Consider the following 20,824-nt stretch of genomic DNA (forward strand, 5'->3'; position numbering starts at 1 on the left):
AAAAAAAAATAAAAAAATATATATATATTATACATACATGGCGGAAAACACTCAGGTGACTGATGTGTGGTACATCATTGGAAAGCTTAATATCTCAATTTTCTGGGGGGAACAAAAATTTTGAACAGGAAGGGCATTTTTGAATTTTTTTTTTTTTTTTTTTTTTACAGCAAAACCCTAATTGGAGGCGAGAGCAGCATTAAAGACGCCACAATTTTAACAAGATATTATCGTGTACTTACCTTCTTTCGATCCAAAAACTCCACGTAGCATGTGTCACTGAGTGTCAAGACACAGCTGTGAATGGCCACAGCCGGATTTTTTTATTTTATGGGTGAAACATGGTGATATAACAAGGGTCGCGATGCAGAAATCGCAGACAACAAGGAGTGGTTGAGATTTTCTTTTTCATATAGTTACCATTTTAAACGTTATTTTTCAAAAACTTTTTCTTTGGATCGATTAATTATGATCTAACATATCGGGGAAAATGCGACAGTACCAAAAAAAAAAAAAAAAATACAATTAAGCGATAATTATGAGGTAGATATCCATGACTTTTTTACAGACGGCAAATTTTTCATTGTGACGTAATTCATTTAAAATTTTAAAATATGTGAGTGAATAATTTTTTTAAGTCTTTTTTTTTTTTCAAACTAAAATTTAGACATCAATTAATGATTCAAAGCTAAAAATGACAGACATTTTGAATAATAAATATAATTACCTTTTTATGGCTAGGTTGAAACAAAAGCGGTTGCGCGACGTCTGTAAACGGGGGTTTTCAGGGTAAAACGGACAAACTAAAAATATTTTGGTGGCTTAATGCACCATCAATCTGCGATGACAGCATATAGACATATTGTTCTATAAAACACAACAGTTCTTTTGGCTTAAAATACTGCAGTTTCTTTTAAAGAGGAGTGCAAGAGCAGAAACTGCTTTTTTAGTCTTGTCACAGGCTGTTTACAAAAATATATATATTTTAAAATGCCTTCCTGTTCAAAATTTTTTTTCCCCCAGAAAATTGAGATTTTAAGCCTTCCAATGATGTATCACATGTGCATACAGGACAATTTTGATATTTGGCCAAATTGGGGGTCTCAGAGACAAGACTGAAAAGCAGTTTCTGCTTTTGCACTCCTCTTTAAAATAAAACTGCTGTATTTTAAGCCAAAAGAACTGTTGTTTGATAGAACAATATGTATATATGCTGCCATAGCAGATCCCCAAACTATTTTTAATTTGTGCGTTTTACCCTGGAAACCCCCGTTTACAGACGTCGCACAACCGCTTTCGTTTTAACTCAGCCACAAAATGAAGGTAATTAATGAGATTATTCAAAATGTCTGCCATTTTTAGCTTAGATTCATGAATTGAGGTCTAATATTTCATTTAAAAAGAAATAACGACTTTAAAAAATAATTCAATCGCGTATTTTAAACTTTTAAACAAATGACATCACAATGGAAAAAAAAAATTGTGTCTGTAAATAAGTCACGGATATCTACCTCATAACTATCGCTTGTTTTGTTTTTTTATTACTGTCGCATTTTCCCCGATATGTTAGATGATAATCGATCCAAACAAAGAAAAAAAAACATTTAAAAGGGTAAATATATGAAAAAGAACATCTCGACCACTCTTTAATGTCTGCGATTTCTGCAACACGACCCTTGTTATATTACCATGATTCACCCATAAAATCCCCCCAAAAATCCGGCTGTGGCCATTTACAGCTGTAACTTGACACTCAGTGAAGCATGCTGTATGGAGGTTTTGAATTGAAACAAGGTAAGTACGCAGTAATATCTTGTTAAAGTCATGGCGTCTTTAATTCCGCTCTTTCATGCTCTCACCTCCAGATAGTGTTTTGCGGTTTTTCTGTGTTTCTGCCAAAAAGTTCCATTTTGGTTTCATCTGACCATAACACATTCTCCCAGTCCACTTCTGGATCATCCAAATGCTCTCTAGCGAACCGCAGATGGGCCTGGACGTGTACTTTCTTCAGCAGGGGGACACTTCTGGCAGTGCAGGATTTAAGTCCCTGGCGGTGCATTGTGTTACTGACTTTGTTACTGTGGTCCCAGCTCTCTGTAGGTCATTCACTAGGTCCCCCTGTGTGGTTTTGAGATTTTTGCTCACAGTTCTTGTTATCGTTTTGACGCCACGGCGTGAGATCTTGCATGGAGCAACAGATCGAGGGAGATTATCAGTGGTCTTGTATTTCTTCCAATTTCTAATAATTGCTCCCACAGTTGATTTCTTTACGCCAAGTGTTTTACCTATTGCAGATTCTGTCTTCCCAGCCTCCTCTGGTGTCCTTCGACAGCTCTTTGGTCTTGGCCATAATGGAGTTTGGAGGGTGACTGACTGAGATTGTGAACAGGTGTCTTTTATACCAATAATGAGTTAAAACAGGTGCCATTAATACAGCTAACGAGTAAAGCCTCGTTAGACCACGTTAAAAGAAGTTCGACATCTTTGACAGCCTTGCTTGTTTGTAGGTGACCAAATACTTATTTTCCCACTCTAATTTCCTTAAAAATCAAACAATGTGTTTTCTGTTGACGTTTACCCATGTTGACAATTACAGGCCTCTCTAATCTTTTCAAGTAGGAGAACTTGCAAAATTGGTGGTTGACTAAATACTTATTTGCCCCACTGTATATATGTGTGTGTGTGTGTGTGTGTGTGTGTACACAGTATATATAATAGGCCAGCACTGTGCATTTTACAAAAAGCACAATTAGAACGTTGAAAAAAAAAAAAATCATGTTATATATTACGATATTATAATCAGGGGTGCACATAAGTGGTCCGCATGCACGCATGCGTAATGGACATAGACAAACGCGCTGGCCCTCAACGGCTTCCATACGCTTTTGCATACCGATGGCTGACCACTGTATTTGCGGTGGACACGAGAAAATAACTTCTCAAAATGTCGAAGAGGCAGGCCACACTGAGTAATTACTTCCGTGTTCCCCCACCCCAGTCAAAAGACAGACAGACGACAGAGACGTCACCGGAGCTACCGAAAAAAAGGACTTTTGCTGAAAAGTGGCTACAGGAGGTACCATGGCTAGAAGCAAATGATACTCGCACGGAAATGCGGTACAAAATGTGCCGTGAGAATCCCAATGTCGCCGATAAGAGCAGCGCATTTTATGTAGGGTCAAAGAATTTCAGCCATCCAAACTTTGAATAGCACGAAAAAAACAGAGAGCATGTGGCAATTAAGCAAACTATCGATGTCAAACAGGACCCCACTCGCCCTATGGACAAGTGGCGGAATAGGGTGGAATAAAGGTAATGAACAGCGACATGCACTGACAAACGTGTTTTTGCTCGCATTTTACAAAGCTAAACATGCACGTTCAATGAGGTCTTATGAGGAGGACATCCCACTTTTAAAAAGGCTTGGAGTTAATGTGGGAGCCGCATAATGCCCTTTATTTTGAATTGGTGCTTTTTATTTCTTTACATTTCACTTCAAAGTAATGGCAATTTTGTTGTGCCAGTTGATGTTAATCAAGCATTAATTGTTAATATAATTAATTAAAGTTAATTGGCTCTAAGTAAAGTTTGTCATAAATTTATCGCATCAGGCGGGTCGGCTCTCAAGCTCAATGAGGACCAAGTCAAAAAAAAATATGTGCACCCCTGATTATAATATATACTGTACATAAAACTCACTCATACAGTAAGTCAGAATATACAACCCCTAGCAAAAAGTATGGAATCACCAGTTTCGGACAAGCACTCACTGAGACATTTTATCATGTAGAACAAACTCAGATAAAAAGCTTGAATTTTTGGGGGGAATTTTTTCAAAAATGCAACTCTTTAGCATTCAGAAACACTAAAATAAATGAATAAAAAACATTGTGGTAGTCAGTAAATGTTACTTTTACAGAGCAAGAGCAGGGAAATAAATATGGAATCACTCCATATTTACGGTCATTGGCAGTGTATCAAATACTTGTTCTGTTTTTCAAATACTGTATGTTTTTTTAATCCAATATAGCTCTTTCAACATTTTGGGCTGCAGACCCCTGATCTAACCTATAAAATGAGCTTCCACAGCTATGTAATTGTATTTTTTTAATATTACTTTTCTACTATTTGTTTTTTTTTTGTTGTTGCATAAAATGTATTGTTCAATATTTAATTAAATACTACTAGAATATATATCTGTTCAATCTACATTCATTTATTTCATAGTGTGTCATTCTATAGTACTGTCTACCATTTATCTACTCACTTCCAAGCAAATTTTAATCATATCTTTGATAAATATAGTAAAGAAACAAGCACACAAAGATGAGTCAAAACTTGTTTTGGGGGGATATTTTTCTTCATTTTTTTCCATTTCTGTCCGTGTGCACAATCAAATCTTCACAGTACATTCTCGTCTCCGCGCCCCTCGCTAAATAAATAATACACCCCTTTTGTTGTCGTGTGCGGGTGGCCTTGCACAGCAGGGCCGTAACAAACGGGGGGATGCGGCAGGGTGAAGTGGTGAAGGTGGGCGGGATTAAATGATTTGGTGAAGAAATGAAACATTTTTTTTTCTAAAAAAGGTGGAAGAAATGTATTACATACAAGATATTCCCTTTCTTTCCTGGTCACAAAAGTCGGATTGGTCCTTTTTGATTGGCAAGCGAATGAGGTCTCAGAGAGAGAGAAAAAAAAAAGGCTAACAATACGAAACATCGGAAATGTAACGTGGACTCTTCGTGAACACGCACACACTAGCTCACTCATTCATTCGCACATCATCATAATTATTATTATTGACATTATATTCTACTATGAAACATTCAAGAACGATCACTACAGTCCGCGTTGGCTGGTTCGCAACAGCCAATCAGAGCGTGAGGAGAGCGGGCCTTGAGGAATAAATACTGTAACGGTCCCGACTAAGTTGTCTTCTTGTCCCATTTTTTTTTCTTTAAAAACACCAAAAGATTGACGCCGTCTCGGAAGGATGAGAAGCGGCGTGAGAAAACGTCGGAGGGAAAAAAGTTGATGGTTCGGCTTTTGGGAGGCCCCACCTGTGGGCCGCCGTCCGGCTGTTATTGCTGGGTTTCAAGTCAAACAGGCGAGAGAGGGATCGTGGGTAATGTGGTTCCCTGGTGTGTATTTTGATGGAATTGTTTTCTTATAGCGGGCCGTCCGAGTGGGCGTGAAGGGGTGGACGGTACCGTACAGATTGGGCTCAGGTGTCCGTCTCGGCTGACTGGTCCTGGTGGACATCCGGGACGGTGATGCCTTGGTGGAGTTTCTCAAGCGATTGCTTCATCTGTGAAAATGGGGGAAAGAGAAGACGATAATTTTTTTTAATGCTTTTCACAAGTTCAAGTTTTTTCTTTAAACTTGATTTGAGTTCTTACACCCTTTTAAATGTCAAATTGAATGCCTTTTAAGATTTGTTTTAAGACCTTAAAGTGCATGTGACACGAAAAAGCATGTTTATTTCATAATACACGCGGTATTCTGTGCTCCTGAATGATATGGACCGCTTGGATGTGTGTGGAAGCGATCGCTATATTTATTTAGTTTTTTTAATCCCGCGCCATGAAAATGAGTGACTTCCGGCTTTGGTCTTGCATTGAGGAGGAGGGCGCTGTGACGTGTACGGGTGAAGGCGTCCTCTTCACTAAACAGCCGTACTGTTGTGTATGAGGACGAAGGATTCAGCTGATTTTGCGGATTAATATGTTTATTTTTCGCATCACGCCAGCCAAACGGCTGCAGAAAAATCTTGCTTTATGAGGGAGAGGCGTGTGCGCCTTTTTGGAGTTTCAAAAGGTACCCATTTACCGTGGATATTGGCCAAAACAAGCCTTACTACTGTGGGACCATTGGACTAACGAGGAAGTGAGTAAACATCTTGTTTTGTATTATGTCAAATATTAATACAGCGATTACAAAGTAAACATTACAAACTTTCTTTAAATAAAGGACTACTTACGTTTGATCATTGATAGGCATGTAAAAACCTCTCCTCGTGCACATTAGCTGCACGTTAGCTGCACAACAACTGCAGCCGCCCTCTTCCGGGGAACGAACTGTAAACTGCTCTCCGCCGGGCGGTTTGCCGAGCCACGAAGACAATCGACAACCCAGTCGTCATGTCAAATAATCCGGGCTAGTTATGTGTGATTTTCCGCTTCGAAGACTTTGAAACATCACTCGGTTCGGGTTATCATGTCGGCTAGCTGTCACGCCTCTTGGTTTGTTTACATTCTCCGAAGCCGGGGAAGGGAAATGACATACGTCCGATTTAGGTGTCATAAAATATCGTTCGGGAGTTGCGAGAATAAAGGTAAAGTCGACAGTTTTGACCATTATGGAGTAATTTTGCCATTTCGTCCTGAATAAGTGCATTTTTATCATTTCATATTCCATTTAGCAAAAGACTGTTATTTGTCATGACCATGCCATTTATTTAGCAATTGGGGAAAATACTTGGATAAAAAGAATATCCTGTAAAAATATTGAAGTAAAGAGACAGAAACAATGACATTTTGCAGCTCTCTTTATCACGTTTTCCTCGTTCTGAATAATTCCCCCTCAATGGGCTGAAAAGTAAAACCGATTGCTGGATAAAACACCAAGTAGCACTGGTCCCTAATGTGCTCCAATACAGCCTGTATCATACATTTATTTTGAAATCTGCAAAAACTCAAAATCCTATCAGGACTTACAGTTTAGACTAACTTAAAACTTAACTAGAACTTAAAAATGGCTTGACACAAATAGAAATTCAACTGAAACACATGGGAAAAAAATCCTTACTTTAAAGTGAAGTGTGTTATCAAGCGTAACAGCTTTTTTAGGTATATATATATATATATATATATATATATATATATATATATATTAGGGCTGTCAAAATTATCGCGTTAACGGGCGTTAATTATTTTTTTAAATTAATCAGGTTAAAATATTTGACGTAATTAACGCAAATGTCCCGCTCAGACAGATTTAAATGACAGTACAGTGAAACGCTCACTTGTGTTTTATGGAGTTTTGCTGCCCTCTGCTGGCGTTTGGGTGCGACTGATTTTATAGGCTTCAGCACCCATTACATTTAGTAAGTAATTATTGACATCAACAATGGCTGGCTACTAGTTTATTTTTTGATTGAAAATTTTACAAATTTTATTAAAACGAAAACAATAAGAGGGGTTTTAGTATAAAATTTCTATAACTTGTACTAACATTTTTCTTTTAAGAACTACAAGTCCCTCTATCCATGGATCGCTTTAACAGAATGTTAATAATGTTAATGCCATCTTGTTGATTTATTGTATAATAAACAAATACAGTCCCGTACTGTACCATACCGTATGTTGAATGTTTATATCCATCTTGTGTCTTATCTTGCCATTCCAACAATAATTTACAGAAAAATATGGCATATTTTATAAATGGTTTGAATTGCGATTAATTACGATTAATTTTTAAGCTGTAATTAATTCGATTAAAAATTTTATTCATTTGACAGCCCTAATAATATATATATATATATATATATATATATATATATATATACTTCTTAATAGGACTAGTTGTTATAGATCCCAAAGTAAATTAATCAGCACATATATATATATATATATACATACACACGTATATATATATTTTTTTATTAAGATCTAAAAATTTTTGAGTGAAAGCAGTGAATTAGTCTTTTTTTAAAAATTCTAGTTCATCTGAGATGCAATTGTTGGCTGTTTTCAACAATATACCTCGAAAATAAAGACATTGATTGACTGAAAATGGTTCAAGATTAGATGAAATGTCTTGCTTTCTCATGTATATTTATAATTGCTCTTCACCTAAAAATACATTTGTTTTATCCGATTAATCGATAGAATTTTCAGTCGATTACTCGATTACTAAAATATACGATAGCTGCAGCCCTAACTGATATACACAAATGTGAGAACTGGACATACCTAATTGAAATTGAACAGTTTGGACAAACCCGGCCTAAGGAATCAGTCCAAATGATCAACATCATTGACAGACACAAACCTGGTCTAGAAGAGCCACGGACGACTGCAAAATCTGCTGCCACTTGCTAAGTTGCGCCTGGTGAAACTGTCTCTGCAGCTGTAACACCTGAGCCCACTCCCCTGCTGTCTGTGGAAGAGGACTGAGAGTGGAAGAGATTTTCATTTTATTTTTTGCCAGGTCTCATGTTTTAAGTATAATGCATAATCAGTTAAGATGAGGAATGACCTATTTCACTGCACATGCAAAGAGGCTAACAAAGTCTGCCACGCTCGTGCATATACTCACATATAGGTCACACGCCTAGTTCTTGGTTAAAAAAAAAAAAAAAAAAAAAAGTATTTTAAGTTGACCTGCGTATAGGTCGCACCGCAATATGGGGGATAAATAAAACATGGCACATTTTATTATTTATTGGATGTATTTTTATTTAGTAACAACTTACATAGGTAATAACTAAGTCCATAATACAAACTAGGCCTGAACGATATATCGTTTAAACATCGCCATCGCGATGTGCGCATGCGCAATAGTCCCATCGCAAGGACGTGCGATAGTTTTTTTCATTTCATTTTTTTAAATCCACAAACGTTTGTTTTGAGGAAGGAGCGCGAAGGAGAGCGCACAGCCTCTCATCTCATTCCCTCCAACTCGCAGTCATCGGCTCCTCCCCCTCCCCTGCTACAGCGGAGTGGAGGGAGGAGGGGCCGAACAGCAGAGCGGAGGGAGGAGGGGCCGTTTTCAAAGTGAAAGCAAGCAACACGTTGAATAGGGAAGACTGTCTCCAAAAGGAGTTTTGGAAGTATTTTGGCTATCGACAAGAATATAAGGAACAAAAAACAGCCCTGTTGAGAGTGCCTCGCCATGGTTGCCTCAACAAGAAGTAATCCGTCGAACATGTGGGACCATTTAAAACGCAGGTATCTATGCATTCCTGCTACGAGCTTCCCATCGGAGGCTTTTTAGTACAGGTGGGAACATTGTTACGTGCCAACGTTGTTGTCTCAAGCCTGCAATGGTGGATAAACTAGTAGTCTTGGCCAAAAACCTATGAGACCCAGTTGAGAATTGCTGAGCAAGGAAGGTGCAGGAATATGCAGACAAATACATAACACAGCTGCAGGAATGTCTTTTCTTCTTTTTATTCATGTGACAGCTAACAGGAAGGCAGGAAATTTGGGAGTTAAAATGGTTCTGTTATTCATCAGTTATTTGCTGTTATTCAGTTCAATTATTTACAAGTTCAATTGAGTTTCTGTTTCTTTTATATTTAAATTAATTGTAAATCGTATTTTTCAAATAACTATAGTACAGCTGCACATAAAGTTTTGATACTTAATATTTTTTAAATATTTTTACAACTTTGTTGCAGTTTTGCAGTTTTATATTGTTATATTTTGTGTAAACAACTCAGGGGACTAATGCACTTGCACTTTTATTTGACAGATTTAATATTTAAGTTCAAATATGTTGACAACTTTATTGTTTTACTTAGGTTTTTATTTATTGTTATAGTTTGTGAACAACTCTTATTTGTCATATTTAATATTTTTGTTCAACTATGTTTACAACTTTGTTGTTATTTTACAGAAGTTTTTATTTATTGTTACATTTTGTCAAAAACTTAGGGGACGAATGCACCTGCTCTTTTATTTGTCATTTAATGTATTTGCTGCTGTTGAAGTGTCAAATATTGTGTTCAATAAATTATCTATTTTGTGCAGACATTGCTTCCTGGATCCCTTCATAATAATACAGCAATCTTAATCATTCACAAATGAAACGGTATTATATGAATACACTGTGGTCACGGTGTGTCATGCAAAGTATTTCCAAACAGCTATTCAAGTCATCTAGTGAAAATTTCTTTAAAAAAAAAAAAAATATATATATATATATATATATATATATATATTCTTACTATCGCAATATAATATCGCAATATATTGCACACCTCAAAAAAATCGCAACAATAGTTTTTTCCAATATCGTTCAGGCCTAATACAAACAATGCCAGTGTGGTAAATATAAAGTTTCTAGTTTTTGATTCTTAACCGTCTTACGGTAACTCTTTCTTATCATGTATGGAAGCCTTAAAAAAACCTGAGCATTTCTACCACTTTCAAAAAATGTTCTCATCTCATCAGTAACAGTCATTTGTGTCAAAACCACGTTTTTTTGCTCCATCCGAGAGCACCCTCTTGAGGTCGCTTGGCAACATTGTTGTGAAAGCCAAGATGGCTCCACAAAGTACACAGATGCACCTATGGCCGTGATCTTGGTCTATATTTCTGAAGTACTGTTTGTCTAAAGTACAGTGCATATTTTTTTAACTGTACGAAATGTTTTTTTTTAAATTTTATATTAGGCATTTGTAGATTATTTTGAGCGTAACCCATCTGTAAAGTTCGCATTTGTAGCAAATGCTAAGTTGTATGCTTTTTCAGCTTTACGACAACCGTATCGGGCTATTTGTCGCACCCGTATTTTTGGGCAAAAATTTTGGTGACAAAATTGCGACCTAACCGTGAGTATATCACGTAATGCAATGTTAAGTGAACATTTAACACTTACCGTTACCGTAAATACTCTTCCAAAAAAATTGAGAATTTTGAAAAATTCATTGCTTGAACATTTTAGATATTTAAATTAGGGCTGTCAAAATGATCGCGTTAGCGGGCGGTAATTAATTTTTTTAACTGATCACCTTAAAATATTTCGCGCAATTAATGCACATGCCCCGCTCAAACAGATTAAAATGACAGCGCAGTGTCATGTCCACTTGTTACTTGTGTTTTTTGGTGTTTTGTCGCCGTCTGCTGGCGCTTGGTTGCGCCAGCACCATGAGCAATGTGTAATTACTGATATCAACAATGGCGAGCTACTAGTATATTTTTTTAATGAAAATTTTACAAATTTTATTAAAACGAAAACATTAAGAGGGGTTTTAATATAAAATTACTATAACTTGTATTAACATTCATCTTTTAAGAACTACAAGTCCTTCTATCCATGGATCGCTTTAACAGAATGTGAATGTTAATGCCATCTTGTTGATTTATAATCGTTTGACAGCCCTAATTTAAATCAAAACCTTTGATTTGTACAAAAATAAAGACCTGTTCTGTGCTTTACTGTTAAAGCGCTACATTTTTCTTGCTAGTTAACATTAAGGGCACACTTTTTACTTGAAATTTATTTGAAGCTATATAATATACCCATATTTGTTTCACCACCTAGACTTTCCGTGGTTCACGGCTCGGTTTTAAACATTTTTATAAACTTTTTTCTTTAATCTGTCTAAAGAACTACAACTCTGTAAAAAGTTTCACAGATTCAGTGTCATAGTAGTTGTATGCTATTTGTAGTGTGTATATAAACATTACATTGTATCTTAAGAGTTAATTTACTGTATAGTGAAAATATAATGAATGATAGCTATTCACTACAACTGTCCATCCGTCTGTAGTTATCATGACTTTTAATGCGTCCGTGAACTTCCGTTTAATTACTTTTCACTTGCTCTTGCCTTGAAAAACAAGTAGGCAGTTGTTATATTAATTGCCCGTTTGAGTTTCTGCACTGTGTTGCGAAAGCAGCTGGATTCATGGAAATGCAAGCGCTAGCAGGAATGTTCAAAATCCTGTATGTTTTTAGGTGCCCGACCTAGTTAGTCATTTTTCTCTAGTATTTCATCTCGTAATGTCAAGATGACCCAATCCTTCCTGCGAAATCCAAAATGTCACCACAAGTTGACTTACTCACAAGAGGAATGTGAAACCTGCCTTCCTCTTTAGCTAACATTTGATGTTACCTTTCACTTGTTCTTGACTTGACATAAAAAAATTGGCAGATATTATAATTATGTCTTGTTTGGAGTTGGCGTTAAGACTTTTATGGAAGAAAAATAGTGTTGCGCAAGTGTGTCATTTCTGGCAATGCTAATGCTAGCATGTGGTTTGTCTTATTTGAAGATTATCTTATCTTTTAACGACATGCTAACGCATCTTTCCTGCAAAATCCAAAATGTTGCCTCACAGACCACTTACAAGAGGAGTGTGAATTCCTCCCCATCAGCTAGCGTTACTTTGACGCGCACTTTAGCATAAACCGTCACACGGGTACCTGGGTGAAATGTAAAACAAAAGTATATCATATTTTTCAAACTACAAGTCGCACCAGCCATAAAATGCGCAATGAAGAGGTAAAAAACAAGTCGTATTCTTGGGGGAAATTTATTTGATAAAACAGGTGACAACAGGCTGAATAAGTGTACAGTATGCTAATGTTACGTGACGCATAAACAACGAACTGAAAACGTGCCCGGTATGTTAACGTAACATAGCTATTTAAAGGGAAGTTCAGAATTTTTGACACTAGGCCTGATTTCAGGTTTTTCTTCGAGGGGTTTAATTAGTCGGAGTTGATTTCAACAAATTCCTTTAAGTTTGTCAGTTATTTGTTAGTTTCAGGGCTGTCAAAGTGGCTAAGCTAGCGCGAGTCAATGGTGCCTGCTAGGCATGCCAATAAAAAAATGATATTAACAGATCTAACACTGTCAAATACATTCAAAATGCAGATCATTGCTCGAAATACCCATGCGGCCAAAACAGTGTCACACCAAACTGCCGCAATTCAATTCATTCTGCAGGACTTTTTTTTTTTTTTTTTAGATGCGTAATGCAACCTTAATAGGGAAGAGTGCTTTAGCCACTCGTGCTCAATCTGCTAGGCAGTCCCGTTTTCCCCTCAACAAAAAAAATATATATACAGTATACGTATATCGGTGAAAAAACCAATGTGATATCAGTCCGCCCAGCTTGACCAGACAGCCTGTGCCCTGCAGAGCTGCTGGATTACAAAGGTTGCTGTTTATACTACAATTATTCTGAAAACATCGCCAACACTATTGATTGCATGGGTCATCAGTGATTCCCATGCATGCATATGTTGTTTTTCATTGGTATGCCAAGCAGGCACCACTGACTTGTGCAAGCTTAGCCACTCCAGAGCCATGACACTACCAAATAACTGCATGGAATCTAAGTTTTTTAAATTTGTTTCTAAGATTAAGCCTAATGTCAAAAATTTTAAACGTCCCCTTTAAGAGTTTAGGTAACTATAGTAGTGATGCAACGATTAATTGATTAACTCAAGTACAGTGATACCTCAGCTCACGAACATAATTGGTTCCCAGAAAGTGTGTGTAAGGCGAAAAGTTCGTCTTCCGAACATTTATTTCCCATAAGAAACCATTAAAATGAGAATAATCCGTTCCCGGGTCCCCATAAAACATAATTTTCTACTAAATAAGCCTTAAAACTACACAAAAATATACCTTATTTTATGTATAATAAATGTGCTATTGTATTATAATTAAAGAAATAAACTGTACTGTATAATAAAGTCGTTTTATTTACCTTTGTGATGGTAGTTGATGGCTTGATGGAATGGAGTGGGAGGAGGAGGGAGGGAGGGAGTTACTGTTTGGAAGGAGAGTGTTACCGGCAAAGTGCGCAGTTAGCGTAGACTCCAGTGCTGTGCCCCCCACGTGCTTTTGGTTGTTAATAAAAGTGCCCACAAAAAGCCATCCGACGCCTCTGGGTGTTTGTATGCACGCCGCCACCTTTCTGGAGAGGAAATCGGGCGAACCGAAGACAAACGACGACAACGAGCCAACGTGACTCGCCAGTCCACTTCTCACTACGGTGGGAAGCTGCAAGCGCCGCCAATTACCAGTCGAGGGCGAATTGGTAACACGAGTCACCTTCCATAAGGACTGTAGGTAACTCTTTTTCGGTCCCATAATAGCAAAAGTACACTCAATATGGTCCAAAATGTCTATCAAACACAAACCACGTCCGCACTCAACGAAAGGGAGGGGACGAACTGGGACGCCGTGAGCGTGCGTCAGCTTCTCGTGGCGCTTTTCGACCGCGTGGTTTGGTTTGTCCGCCGAAAACTAGTTCGTCAGCAGAGACTATATGCTCGCGAATTTAATGTTCTTGAGGCGAAAAGTTCGTGAGCTTAAGCGTTCGTGAGCTGAGGTATCACTGTAATTTGATTAGAAAAAAAGATTCAAGTATTCCTTTAATTAAAGTGGCGTTGTAATGGTTTGTTTTAAATGTTTGCATTTAGTTTTATTGATTTGAGTGGATACACTGCCCTCTAGTGGCGACAGTGAATATGACATAACTCATTCCACATGGCTGAATCCAGCTGCTCCCTGTTAAGACCAACAAAAGCTAAGTTTTTGTTTGAGCTAATGTTTTAATGCACTCGTAATTCCGTTTATAGGTATATTTACCCTTTTTTGTGGGAATATGTGTTTTAGCCATTTGTTAAGAGCATTGTAAGAAAAAAAAAAAAGTTATCATTTTATAGCATTTAGGCTAGCGGACCTTTGCTATGTAAGTTAGTCAATTGTTCCTTTGTTGTACTTCGATCCTCATATATCTATTTTTTTTTCTACCATTTGAGGCTCAGCTCAGCTATTTTAATTTTTTTTGTTCCTTATCCGATTACTTGTTCCTAGTTCATCGATTAATCGACTACTAAAATAATCGTAAACTGAATCTGTAAACTATGGCATAAAGAACATGCTAACAAGTTTATTAAACCGACAGCATCACTCCATTAACGATAAGCTATTTTTTGTTTTCTTCATTTCAGTAAGACCAACTTCCGCATTTCTTGCCAACTCCAAACTTTCATTCTGCTGCTCGATTACAGTTTTCGACTGCATAGTTCAATACATATGATTTGGTTTTCGGTGCCATTTTGTCCAGCCTTTCTCAGTTGTTTTTACAAGTTACCGCCATTGTTGAAAAACAGGCTTTGAGCGCCCTTTTGCAGTTTAGTGTGAAAATAACACGTGAAATGATAAAATAATGTGATAATAATTTCACACATAAATTGCTCCAGAGTATAAGTCACACCCCAAGCCAAACTATGGGGGAAAAAAACGACTTGTAGTCTGAAAAATATGGTAAATAAATATCTTACAGATGACAATGTCAATCGATGCTTTGCGTTTCCATTGGTTGATTGTTTAACCTATCAATTAGATTGATGATTCACGCCACAAAAAGATCACTCTCACCTGTCTGCCACTGAAAACGAGTGCCACGTCTCCAGTGTGTGTGCGGCCCGCTCCAGAGAATACAGTTTGTAGAATAGCAGCATGTTGAGCGCCACCAGCACCACCAGACTGGTAAGAAATACACACACGTTAGCTTAAAATTGCTAGCAGCTGTCAATGTTTACAGTAAATGCCAATGAAAGCAGGGTTTTTGGTGTATTTACATGGTGAGAAACAATCTGCACAAGGAAGTGGCCCACAAACATTTCAGTGTTCACTCACATCACAGTGGAACTTCCTTACAGGAAAATTGAGTACGTTTGGGTTTAATTGCACAATGAGTCCAATTATTTCAGTAAGACGTTTCCTGTAACAAAGCGTGGCTTGAGGAAGTAAAAATCCTTTATTCCGTACCTGATACAGATCCTACACACAAAGTGGAGCCCGAGGAGAGACAAAGGGAGAAACTCATGAGGCTGTTAGTACGCACAAGAGCTAAAAATGCTAGTTGTGATATTCATTTGTATATTTTCTGATGAATTGCGTCTCTTCAATTTAAAGTAGACGGAGTAAAAAATGATATACGACAATATGTACTAATCTAGAGTTATTACATTTCCGCTTATTGGCTGCAAATGACGACAATAGACGTTAATCCATTTATGCTGGGAGGGCTGTGAATGGTCTCCCATTTAAAATGGGTTGGACAGTCATTAACAGTAATAACAGTGAATGAGTTACTTGAATTTTATCTATACTAGGGATGTCCCGATCGCATATTTTTGCACCCAAGTCAGAGTCACCATTATTTTGAGAATCTGACAATACTAAGTCCCCATCCTGGATAAAAAGTTCTAAACATGTTACTGTCCCCCACCGTGCCGCCTTCATATTTTAATTATTTTTAAAGCAATAATAAAGTAGAAAAATGTTTGCCTTTATTAAATGCTTCATTGAACGAGTCCACTCAAACCCACTCACGCTGCTGAGAACAGTCTCTCACTTACACAATGAGTTGCCACAGCACACGTATGCAAGTTTAACGATGATTGACACATTAGTGCCTTTGATCGTAGAGCTACTAAGCTTCTATAGCAAGATCAAAGCTATAAACCTGTCAATCATCATTACTTTAAGTACCAAACGGAAACTGGACAGTTTGGCCGCACTGCTTAGCAGGAGGGAGGGTGACAGGCTGTGGCAAGCATGAAGCAGAAAAACAAATATATTTCTTGAATTAAAAACGATCCCTTTCACCCGATTCTGATGCTCTGGAAAAATGGCGTGATCACATGAACGGATCGAGACATCCCTAATCTATACTTTTACAGGTACTCCCCGGATTACGAATGAATTCCGTTCCTACGCTGGTGACGTAACCAGAATTTCCACGCGAGACAGAATTAACCCTTTAAGCACTCCTAAATAACCCTTATATCTCAAAATAACCATCCAGAAACATACGTCATTTTACTGCCCTCGCCAAGACGTTGGAGCTAAATCCTTGCTAGCCAGCGAGCTAAACTCCGAAATGACGATGTCAGACGTCCGTGTGGTTTGCTGACATGACATCAGCTATTACAGAATGAAACTAAAATAAAAACTGAATTAAATCAGTTTCATCTTCAATAACAGCAACTCAAATTGGCATTCATAACTAGCTGCTGATACAGCGATAACATTCCACACAAACATTTAGCATTTATCAGTTAGCATCCACACATCATCAAAAACAATCACATGAACTCTCTCCAAGTATTAGACCACAATTGAAAACACAATAAACAGTACAAAAGGTGTTGCTTCTGTGGTTGCTTCACAAGCAATAAATGGGCGCGCAGGCTTGCAGCTCTCTCCCCTTCTTCGTGGGAGCAAATGGCTCTTCCTTGTGTGTACACTCTTCCTTGTGTGTGCGCAATTACGTTCTTTGTGTGTACGTGCACTCTTCTTTGTGTACGCAATTAAGTTCTTCGTGTGTACGTGCACTCTTCTTTGTGTACGCGATTACGTTCTTCGCGTGTAGATGTTCCTTTACTCGTGTGCGGAAGTACTACCTGCTCTACCCTCCCTGCGCCAAAATAAAAGCATGCATCACAATACCAAAAAAGTCAACATTTATAAAAAGTCGAAATCACGTAAGTCGGGTACGTTGTAACCCGGGGACTACCTGTATATAAATGGAACTGTCTGTGTGTGTAGTGTCTGCGTGTGTTTGTTCCCTATAGACTCCGAAACGGCTGGACTGATTTTGGCACAAGTTTACACAGTTGAACTTTTTTCCTGGGAGTGTTCTTAGATGGCTTTGATCTCTTAAGGCCTCTATTTAGTGTGGAAAATTAATTCATAACTCCAAAAATTAGCGTACTCAATCCTTTCTGATACTTACATGAAACTGACGATGAGTAGGATAGTAGAGACGCTGTTCTGCGCTGCACCACGTGCACGCTCTCCCAGCTTCATGTACTGAGCACCTTTTGGAAAAAAAAAACAACACTTAAAAAAAACTTTAAAAAGAATTTCAAAATTCAGTAAAAATAAATTACCACACTGACCGGCGTCCCTGCGCTCTCGCTCCTCCCCGATACTCCTGTCTCCGCGCTCGTTGGCGGCCCCTCCGTCCCGCTCGCGGTCCCCTTGGCGGCGTGAGCAGGTGCGCTTGCGTCGTCGCAAGGCCGTCGGTGTCTTAGCGGCCTCGGCAGCGCTGGTGCCGTCTCCTGCCGACACCACGGTCACCTCGGACTGAAGCAGCGTTTCTAATTTGCACACCTCGCTTTCTGTTGTTTGAATGGAAAAGAAATGTGATGCTTTTAAAAAAACAGGGTTGTTCCTGCTTCAAATAGAGAAATACTCATATTATCCCTTACCCATGTGGCGGTAGTACTCCTCGATACCGCTCCATGTGTTCTTCTCAATCAGAGTTTTGACCAAACTCCATGGTTGCTTCCTATAGCAAATGTCGGAGGAAACTCTGGGGCGAGAGCAGTAGAGAAACTGTTAACCCTTTGAAGTCTTGGGCTGGTTTTGTCCGATTTTGCATGTCTTTAATGTTGCCTAATGGTGGACAATTATTCGCGGGTCTCTCCAGAAAACTGGCAAACCAGTATATGGCGGAAAACACAGACAAGACTGAAAAAGCTGTTTCTGCTCTTGCACTCCTCTTTAAAAGAAACTGCTGCATTTTAAGCCAAAACAACTATTGCGTTTGATAGAACAATATGTCTATATGCTGCCATAGCAGATTCGTGGCGCAGCAAGCCCCCGAACTATTTTTAATTTGTCCGTTTTACCCTAAAAACCCCCGTTTACGGACGTCACGCAACCGCTTTTGTTTCAACCCAGCCATAAAACGAAGGTAATTAACGATATCTATTATTCAAAATGTCTGTCGTTTTTAGCTTAGAATCATTCATTGACGTCTCATATTTTGCTAAAAAAAAAAAAAAAAAACTTTAAAAAAATATTCACTCACATATTTTAAACTTATAAACAAATTACGTCACACAGAAAAAAATGGCGTCTGTAAAAAAGTCACAGATATCTACCTCATAACTATCGCTTAATTGTATTTTTTTTGTTACAGTGGCATTTTCTCCGATGTTAGATGATAATCGATCCAAACAAGGAAAAATTGGAAGAAAAAAAAAAACGTTTAAAAGGGTAAATATATGAAAAAGAAAATCTCGACCACTCCTTGATGTCTGCGATTTCTGCATCGCGACCCTTGTTTTATTACCATGTTTCACCCATAAAATCCCTCAAAAATCCAGCTGTGGCCATTAGAGGTGTGCAAAATTTCCAATTCTTAGATTATTCGCGATTCGGCCGTGGAAGATTCGAGAACGATTCACAAACATCCAAATTCCGATTATTGAAATATGCCAAGTAAAGCGGAAGTACAACACACTCAGCGCGCCGCACGGTCTTCGGGACAATGAGGAACGGAGCGACAGTAGCTAAACATCATGCTTCTCATTACCTGGCCCCTCGGGTAATGCCAATGCTCAACTCACGGCTCTAGCTCAACTCATGCCACGAGATAAAAAAACACAACAACATACCTGACTGCTGCCGAAAAGCTGCTACAAAGTACATCCACATAATGTTACGGTAGATATCATTTATATAGGACTAGTTGCAATATAGATTTGGTAGTGTTAGCAGCACATCTACAAAAAGCTAGATGCGGGCTTTAGTAGACGGCCGCCATCTTAAAGCAGTACACTTCCCTGCAAGACTGTTGTAGCGAACCTTCCAAGCGAACCTAATTAACTTTTTATCTAAAATACTCCTAAATCGGTAAAATATTGACTTGAATCCATCTTTAAAATAGTTTTAAAACTTTCACATGTCGAAAGTAGACAAAAGAGAAATGATGGAATAACGGGAGCAATTTTAACAACTTTAACGGTTGATTGATTCACAACATTAAATTAATTGAATGTAGTTTAAAGCTGCTGATACAGAATGGGGGACTTCAGTTTTTTATTTACTGTTATTTTTGTATATTTTTTTTACTGCTATTGTTAACTTGATACTGAAATAGTGGTTTGGTTTAGCCTGAGAGTATTTTTGAACAATTTTGGAACTAATGTACAAAACATTTTAAAAAATAAATAAATAAATAAAAAATAAATAAATAAAAAAAAGGGGGGGGGTGCATCAATAATCGTTTTATAATCGAATCGGAGCCTCTAAATCGTAATCGTAATCGAATTGTTAGGTGCCCAAAGATTCCAGGCTCTAGTGGCCATTCACAGCTGTGTCTTGACACTTGGTGATACATGCTACATGGAGTTTTTGGATCGAAACAAAGTAAGTATGCGATAGTATCTCATCAAAGTCATGGCGTATGTAATTCTGCTCTCGCGTGCTCTCACTTCCAGATAGGGTTTTGCTGTTTGAAAAACATTTTTCTTTTTTGCCCTCCTGTTCAAAGTTTTTCTTCCCCCAGAAAATTGGATATCGGACAATTTTGAAAGTTGGCTAAATTGGGGGTCTCAGAGCGGAACTTCAAGTCACTTTAGTGCGTTCCGCCACATATTAACGATATTTTAACACTTAAACACTATATTACATCTCCACGCATCATCTTACCTTTCTATTTGACCCTCCCCCCACCAAACCACTCTCGTTTACAGGCATGCAAACTGGTTAGGGGTGAAAAAGGTGACAAAGTAACATGGACACACGGCATGAGCGGAAAAGTGCATTTCATAGTGCAACCAGAGACATCTCGAATTAAACACAGTACATAAAAATTTAACATATACAAGTCTAAATCTCTCAGCCTGAAATCAGAACATATAAGACACATTAAGTAGCAAATTATACAAAATCTAAATTATAAAATATACAGTATGTCCCATTTGCATTAAGCAGAGAACAACTGTACTCCCGTCTCTCACTTTTGTCAGTCATTTGTTGTCACGAGAAGAGAGTGGCGGTGATAGGTCTGGGTCATCGGACTAGAGCAGGGGTCCCCAACCTTTTTTGCACCACGGACCGGTGTTATTTGGGTCTTTTTTTCACGGACCGGTGTTCCGACAAATTTTGAACCCCATCAAAAATTGCAACGACGTGGTTATGCGCACGTTAAACATACCTGCAAAATGCGCAAATGCAGCGATTCCAAAGTAAACACTACAAACTTTCTTGAAAGAAAGGAATATTAACTTACGTTTGATCATGGAAGGACTTGTAGAAAAGTTCTCC

At 38.1% G+C, this 20,824-nt stretch overlaps 1 protein-coding gene across 2 annotated transcripts in view; it reads right to left on the minus strand.

Annotated features, from left to right (window-relative positions):
- Positions 1-4,350: 4,350 nt before the first annotated feature.
- The window catches only part of LOC130914660 (protein Aster-A-like), a 68,373-nt gene continuing 51,899 nt past the window's right edge, over positions 4,351-20,824 (minus strand). Inside the window, exons 16-21 of one of the 2 annotated variants that reach the window (XM_057834071.1) lie at positions 17,977-18,080; positions 17,665-17,886; positions 17,499-17,583; positions 15,134-15,241; positions 8,053-8,173; positions 4,351-5,308 (exon numbers count right to left, since the gene is read on the minus strand). In XM_057834071.1, coding sequence (XP_057690054.1) covers positions 5,225-5,308; positions 8,053-8,173; positions 15,134-15,241; positions 17,499-17,583; positions 17,665-17,886; positions 17,977-18,080 — 724 coding nt within the window. In that variant the 3' untranslated portion in view covers positions 4,351-5,224. Of the gene's footprint in view, positions 5,309-8,052; positions 8,174-15,133; positions 15,242-15,394; positions 17,584-17,664; positions 17,887-17,976; positions 18,081-20,824 lie in introns of those variants that run through there. The other variant, XR_009062980.1, reaches the window with a different exon arrangement.

This window comes from Corythoichthys intestinalis, chromosome 4, assembly GCF_030265065.1.
Source record: "Corythoichthys intestinalis isolate RoL2023-P3 chromosome 4, ASM3026506v1, whole genome shotgun sequence".
Lineage (NCBI taxonomy): Eukaryota > Metazoa > Chordata > Actinopteri > Syngnathiformes > Syngnathidae > Corythoichthys > Corythoichthys intestinalis.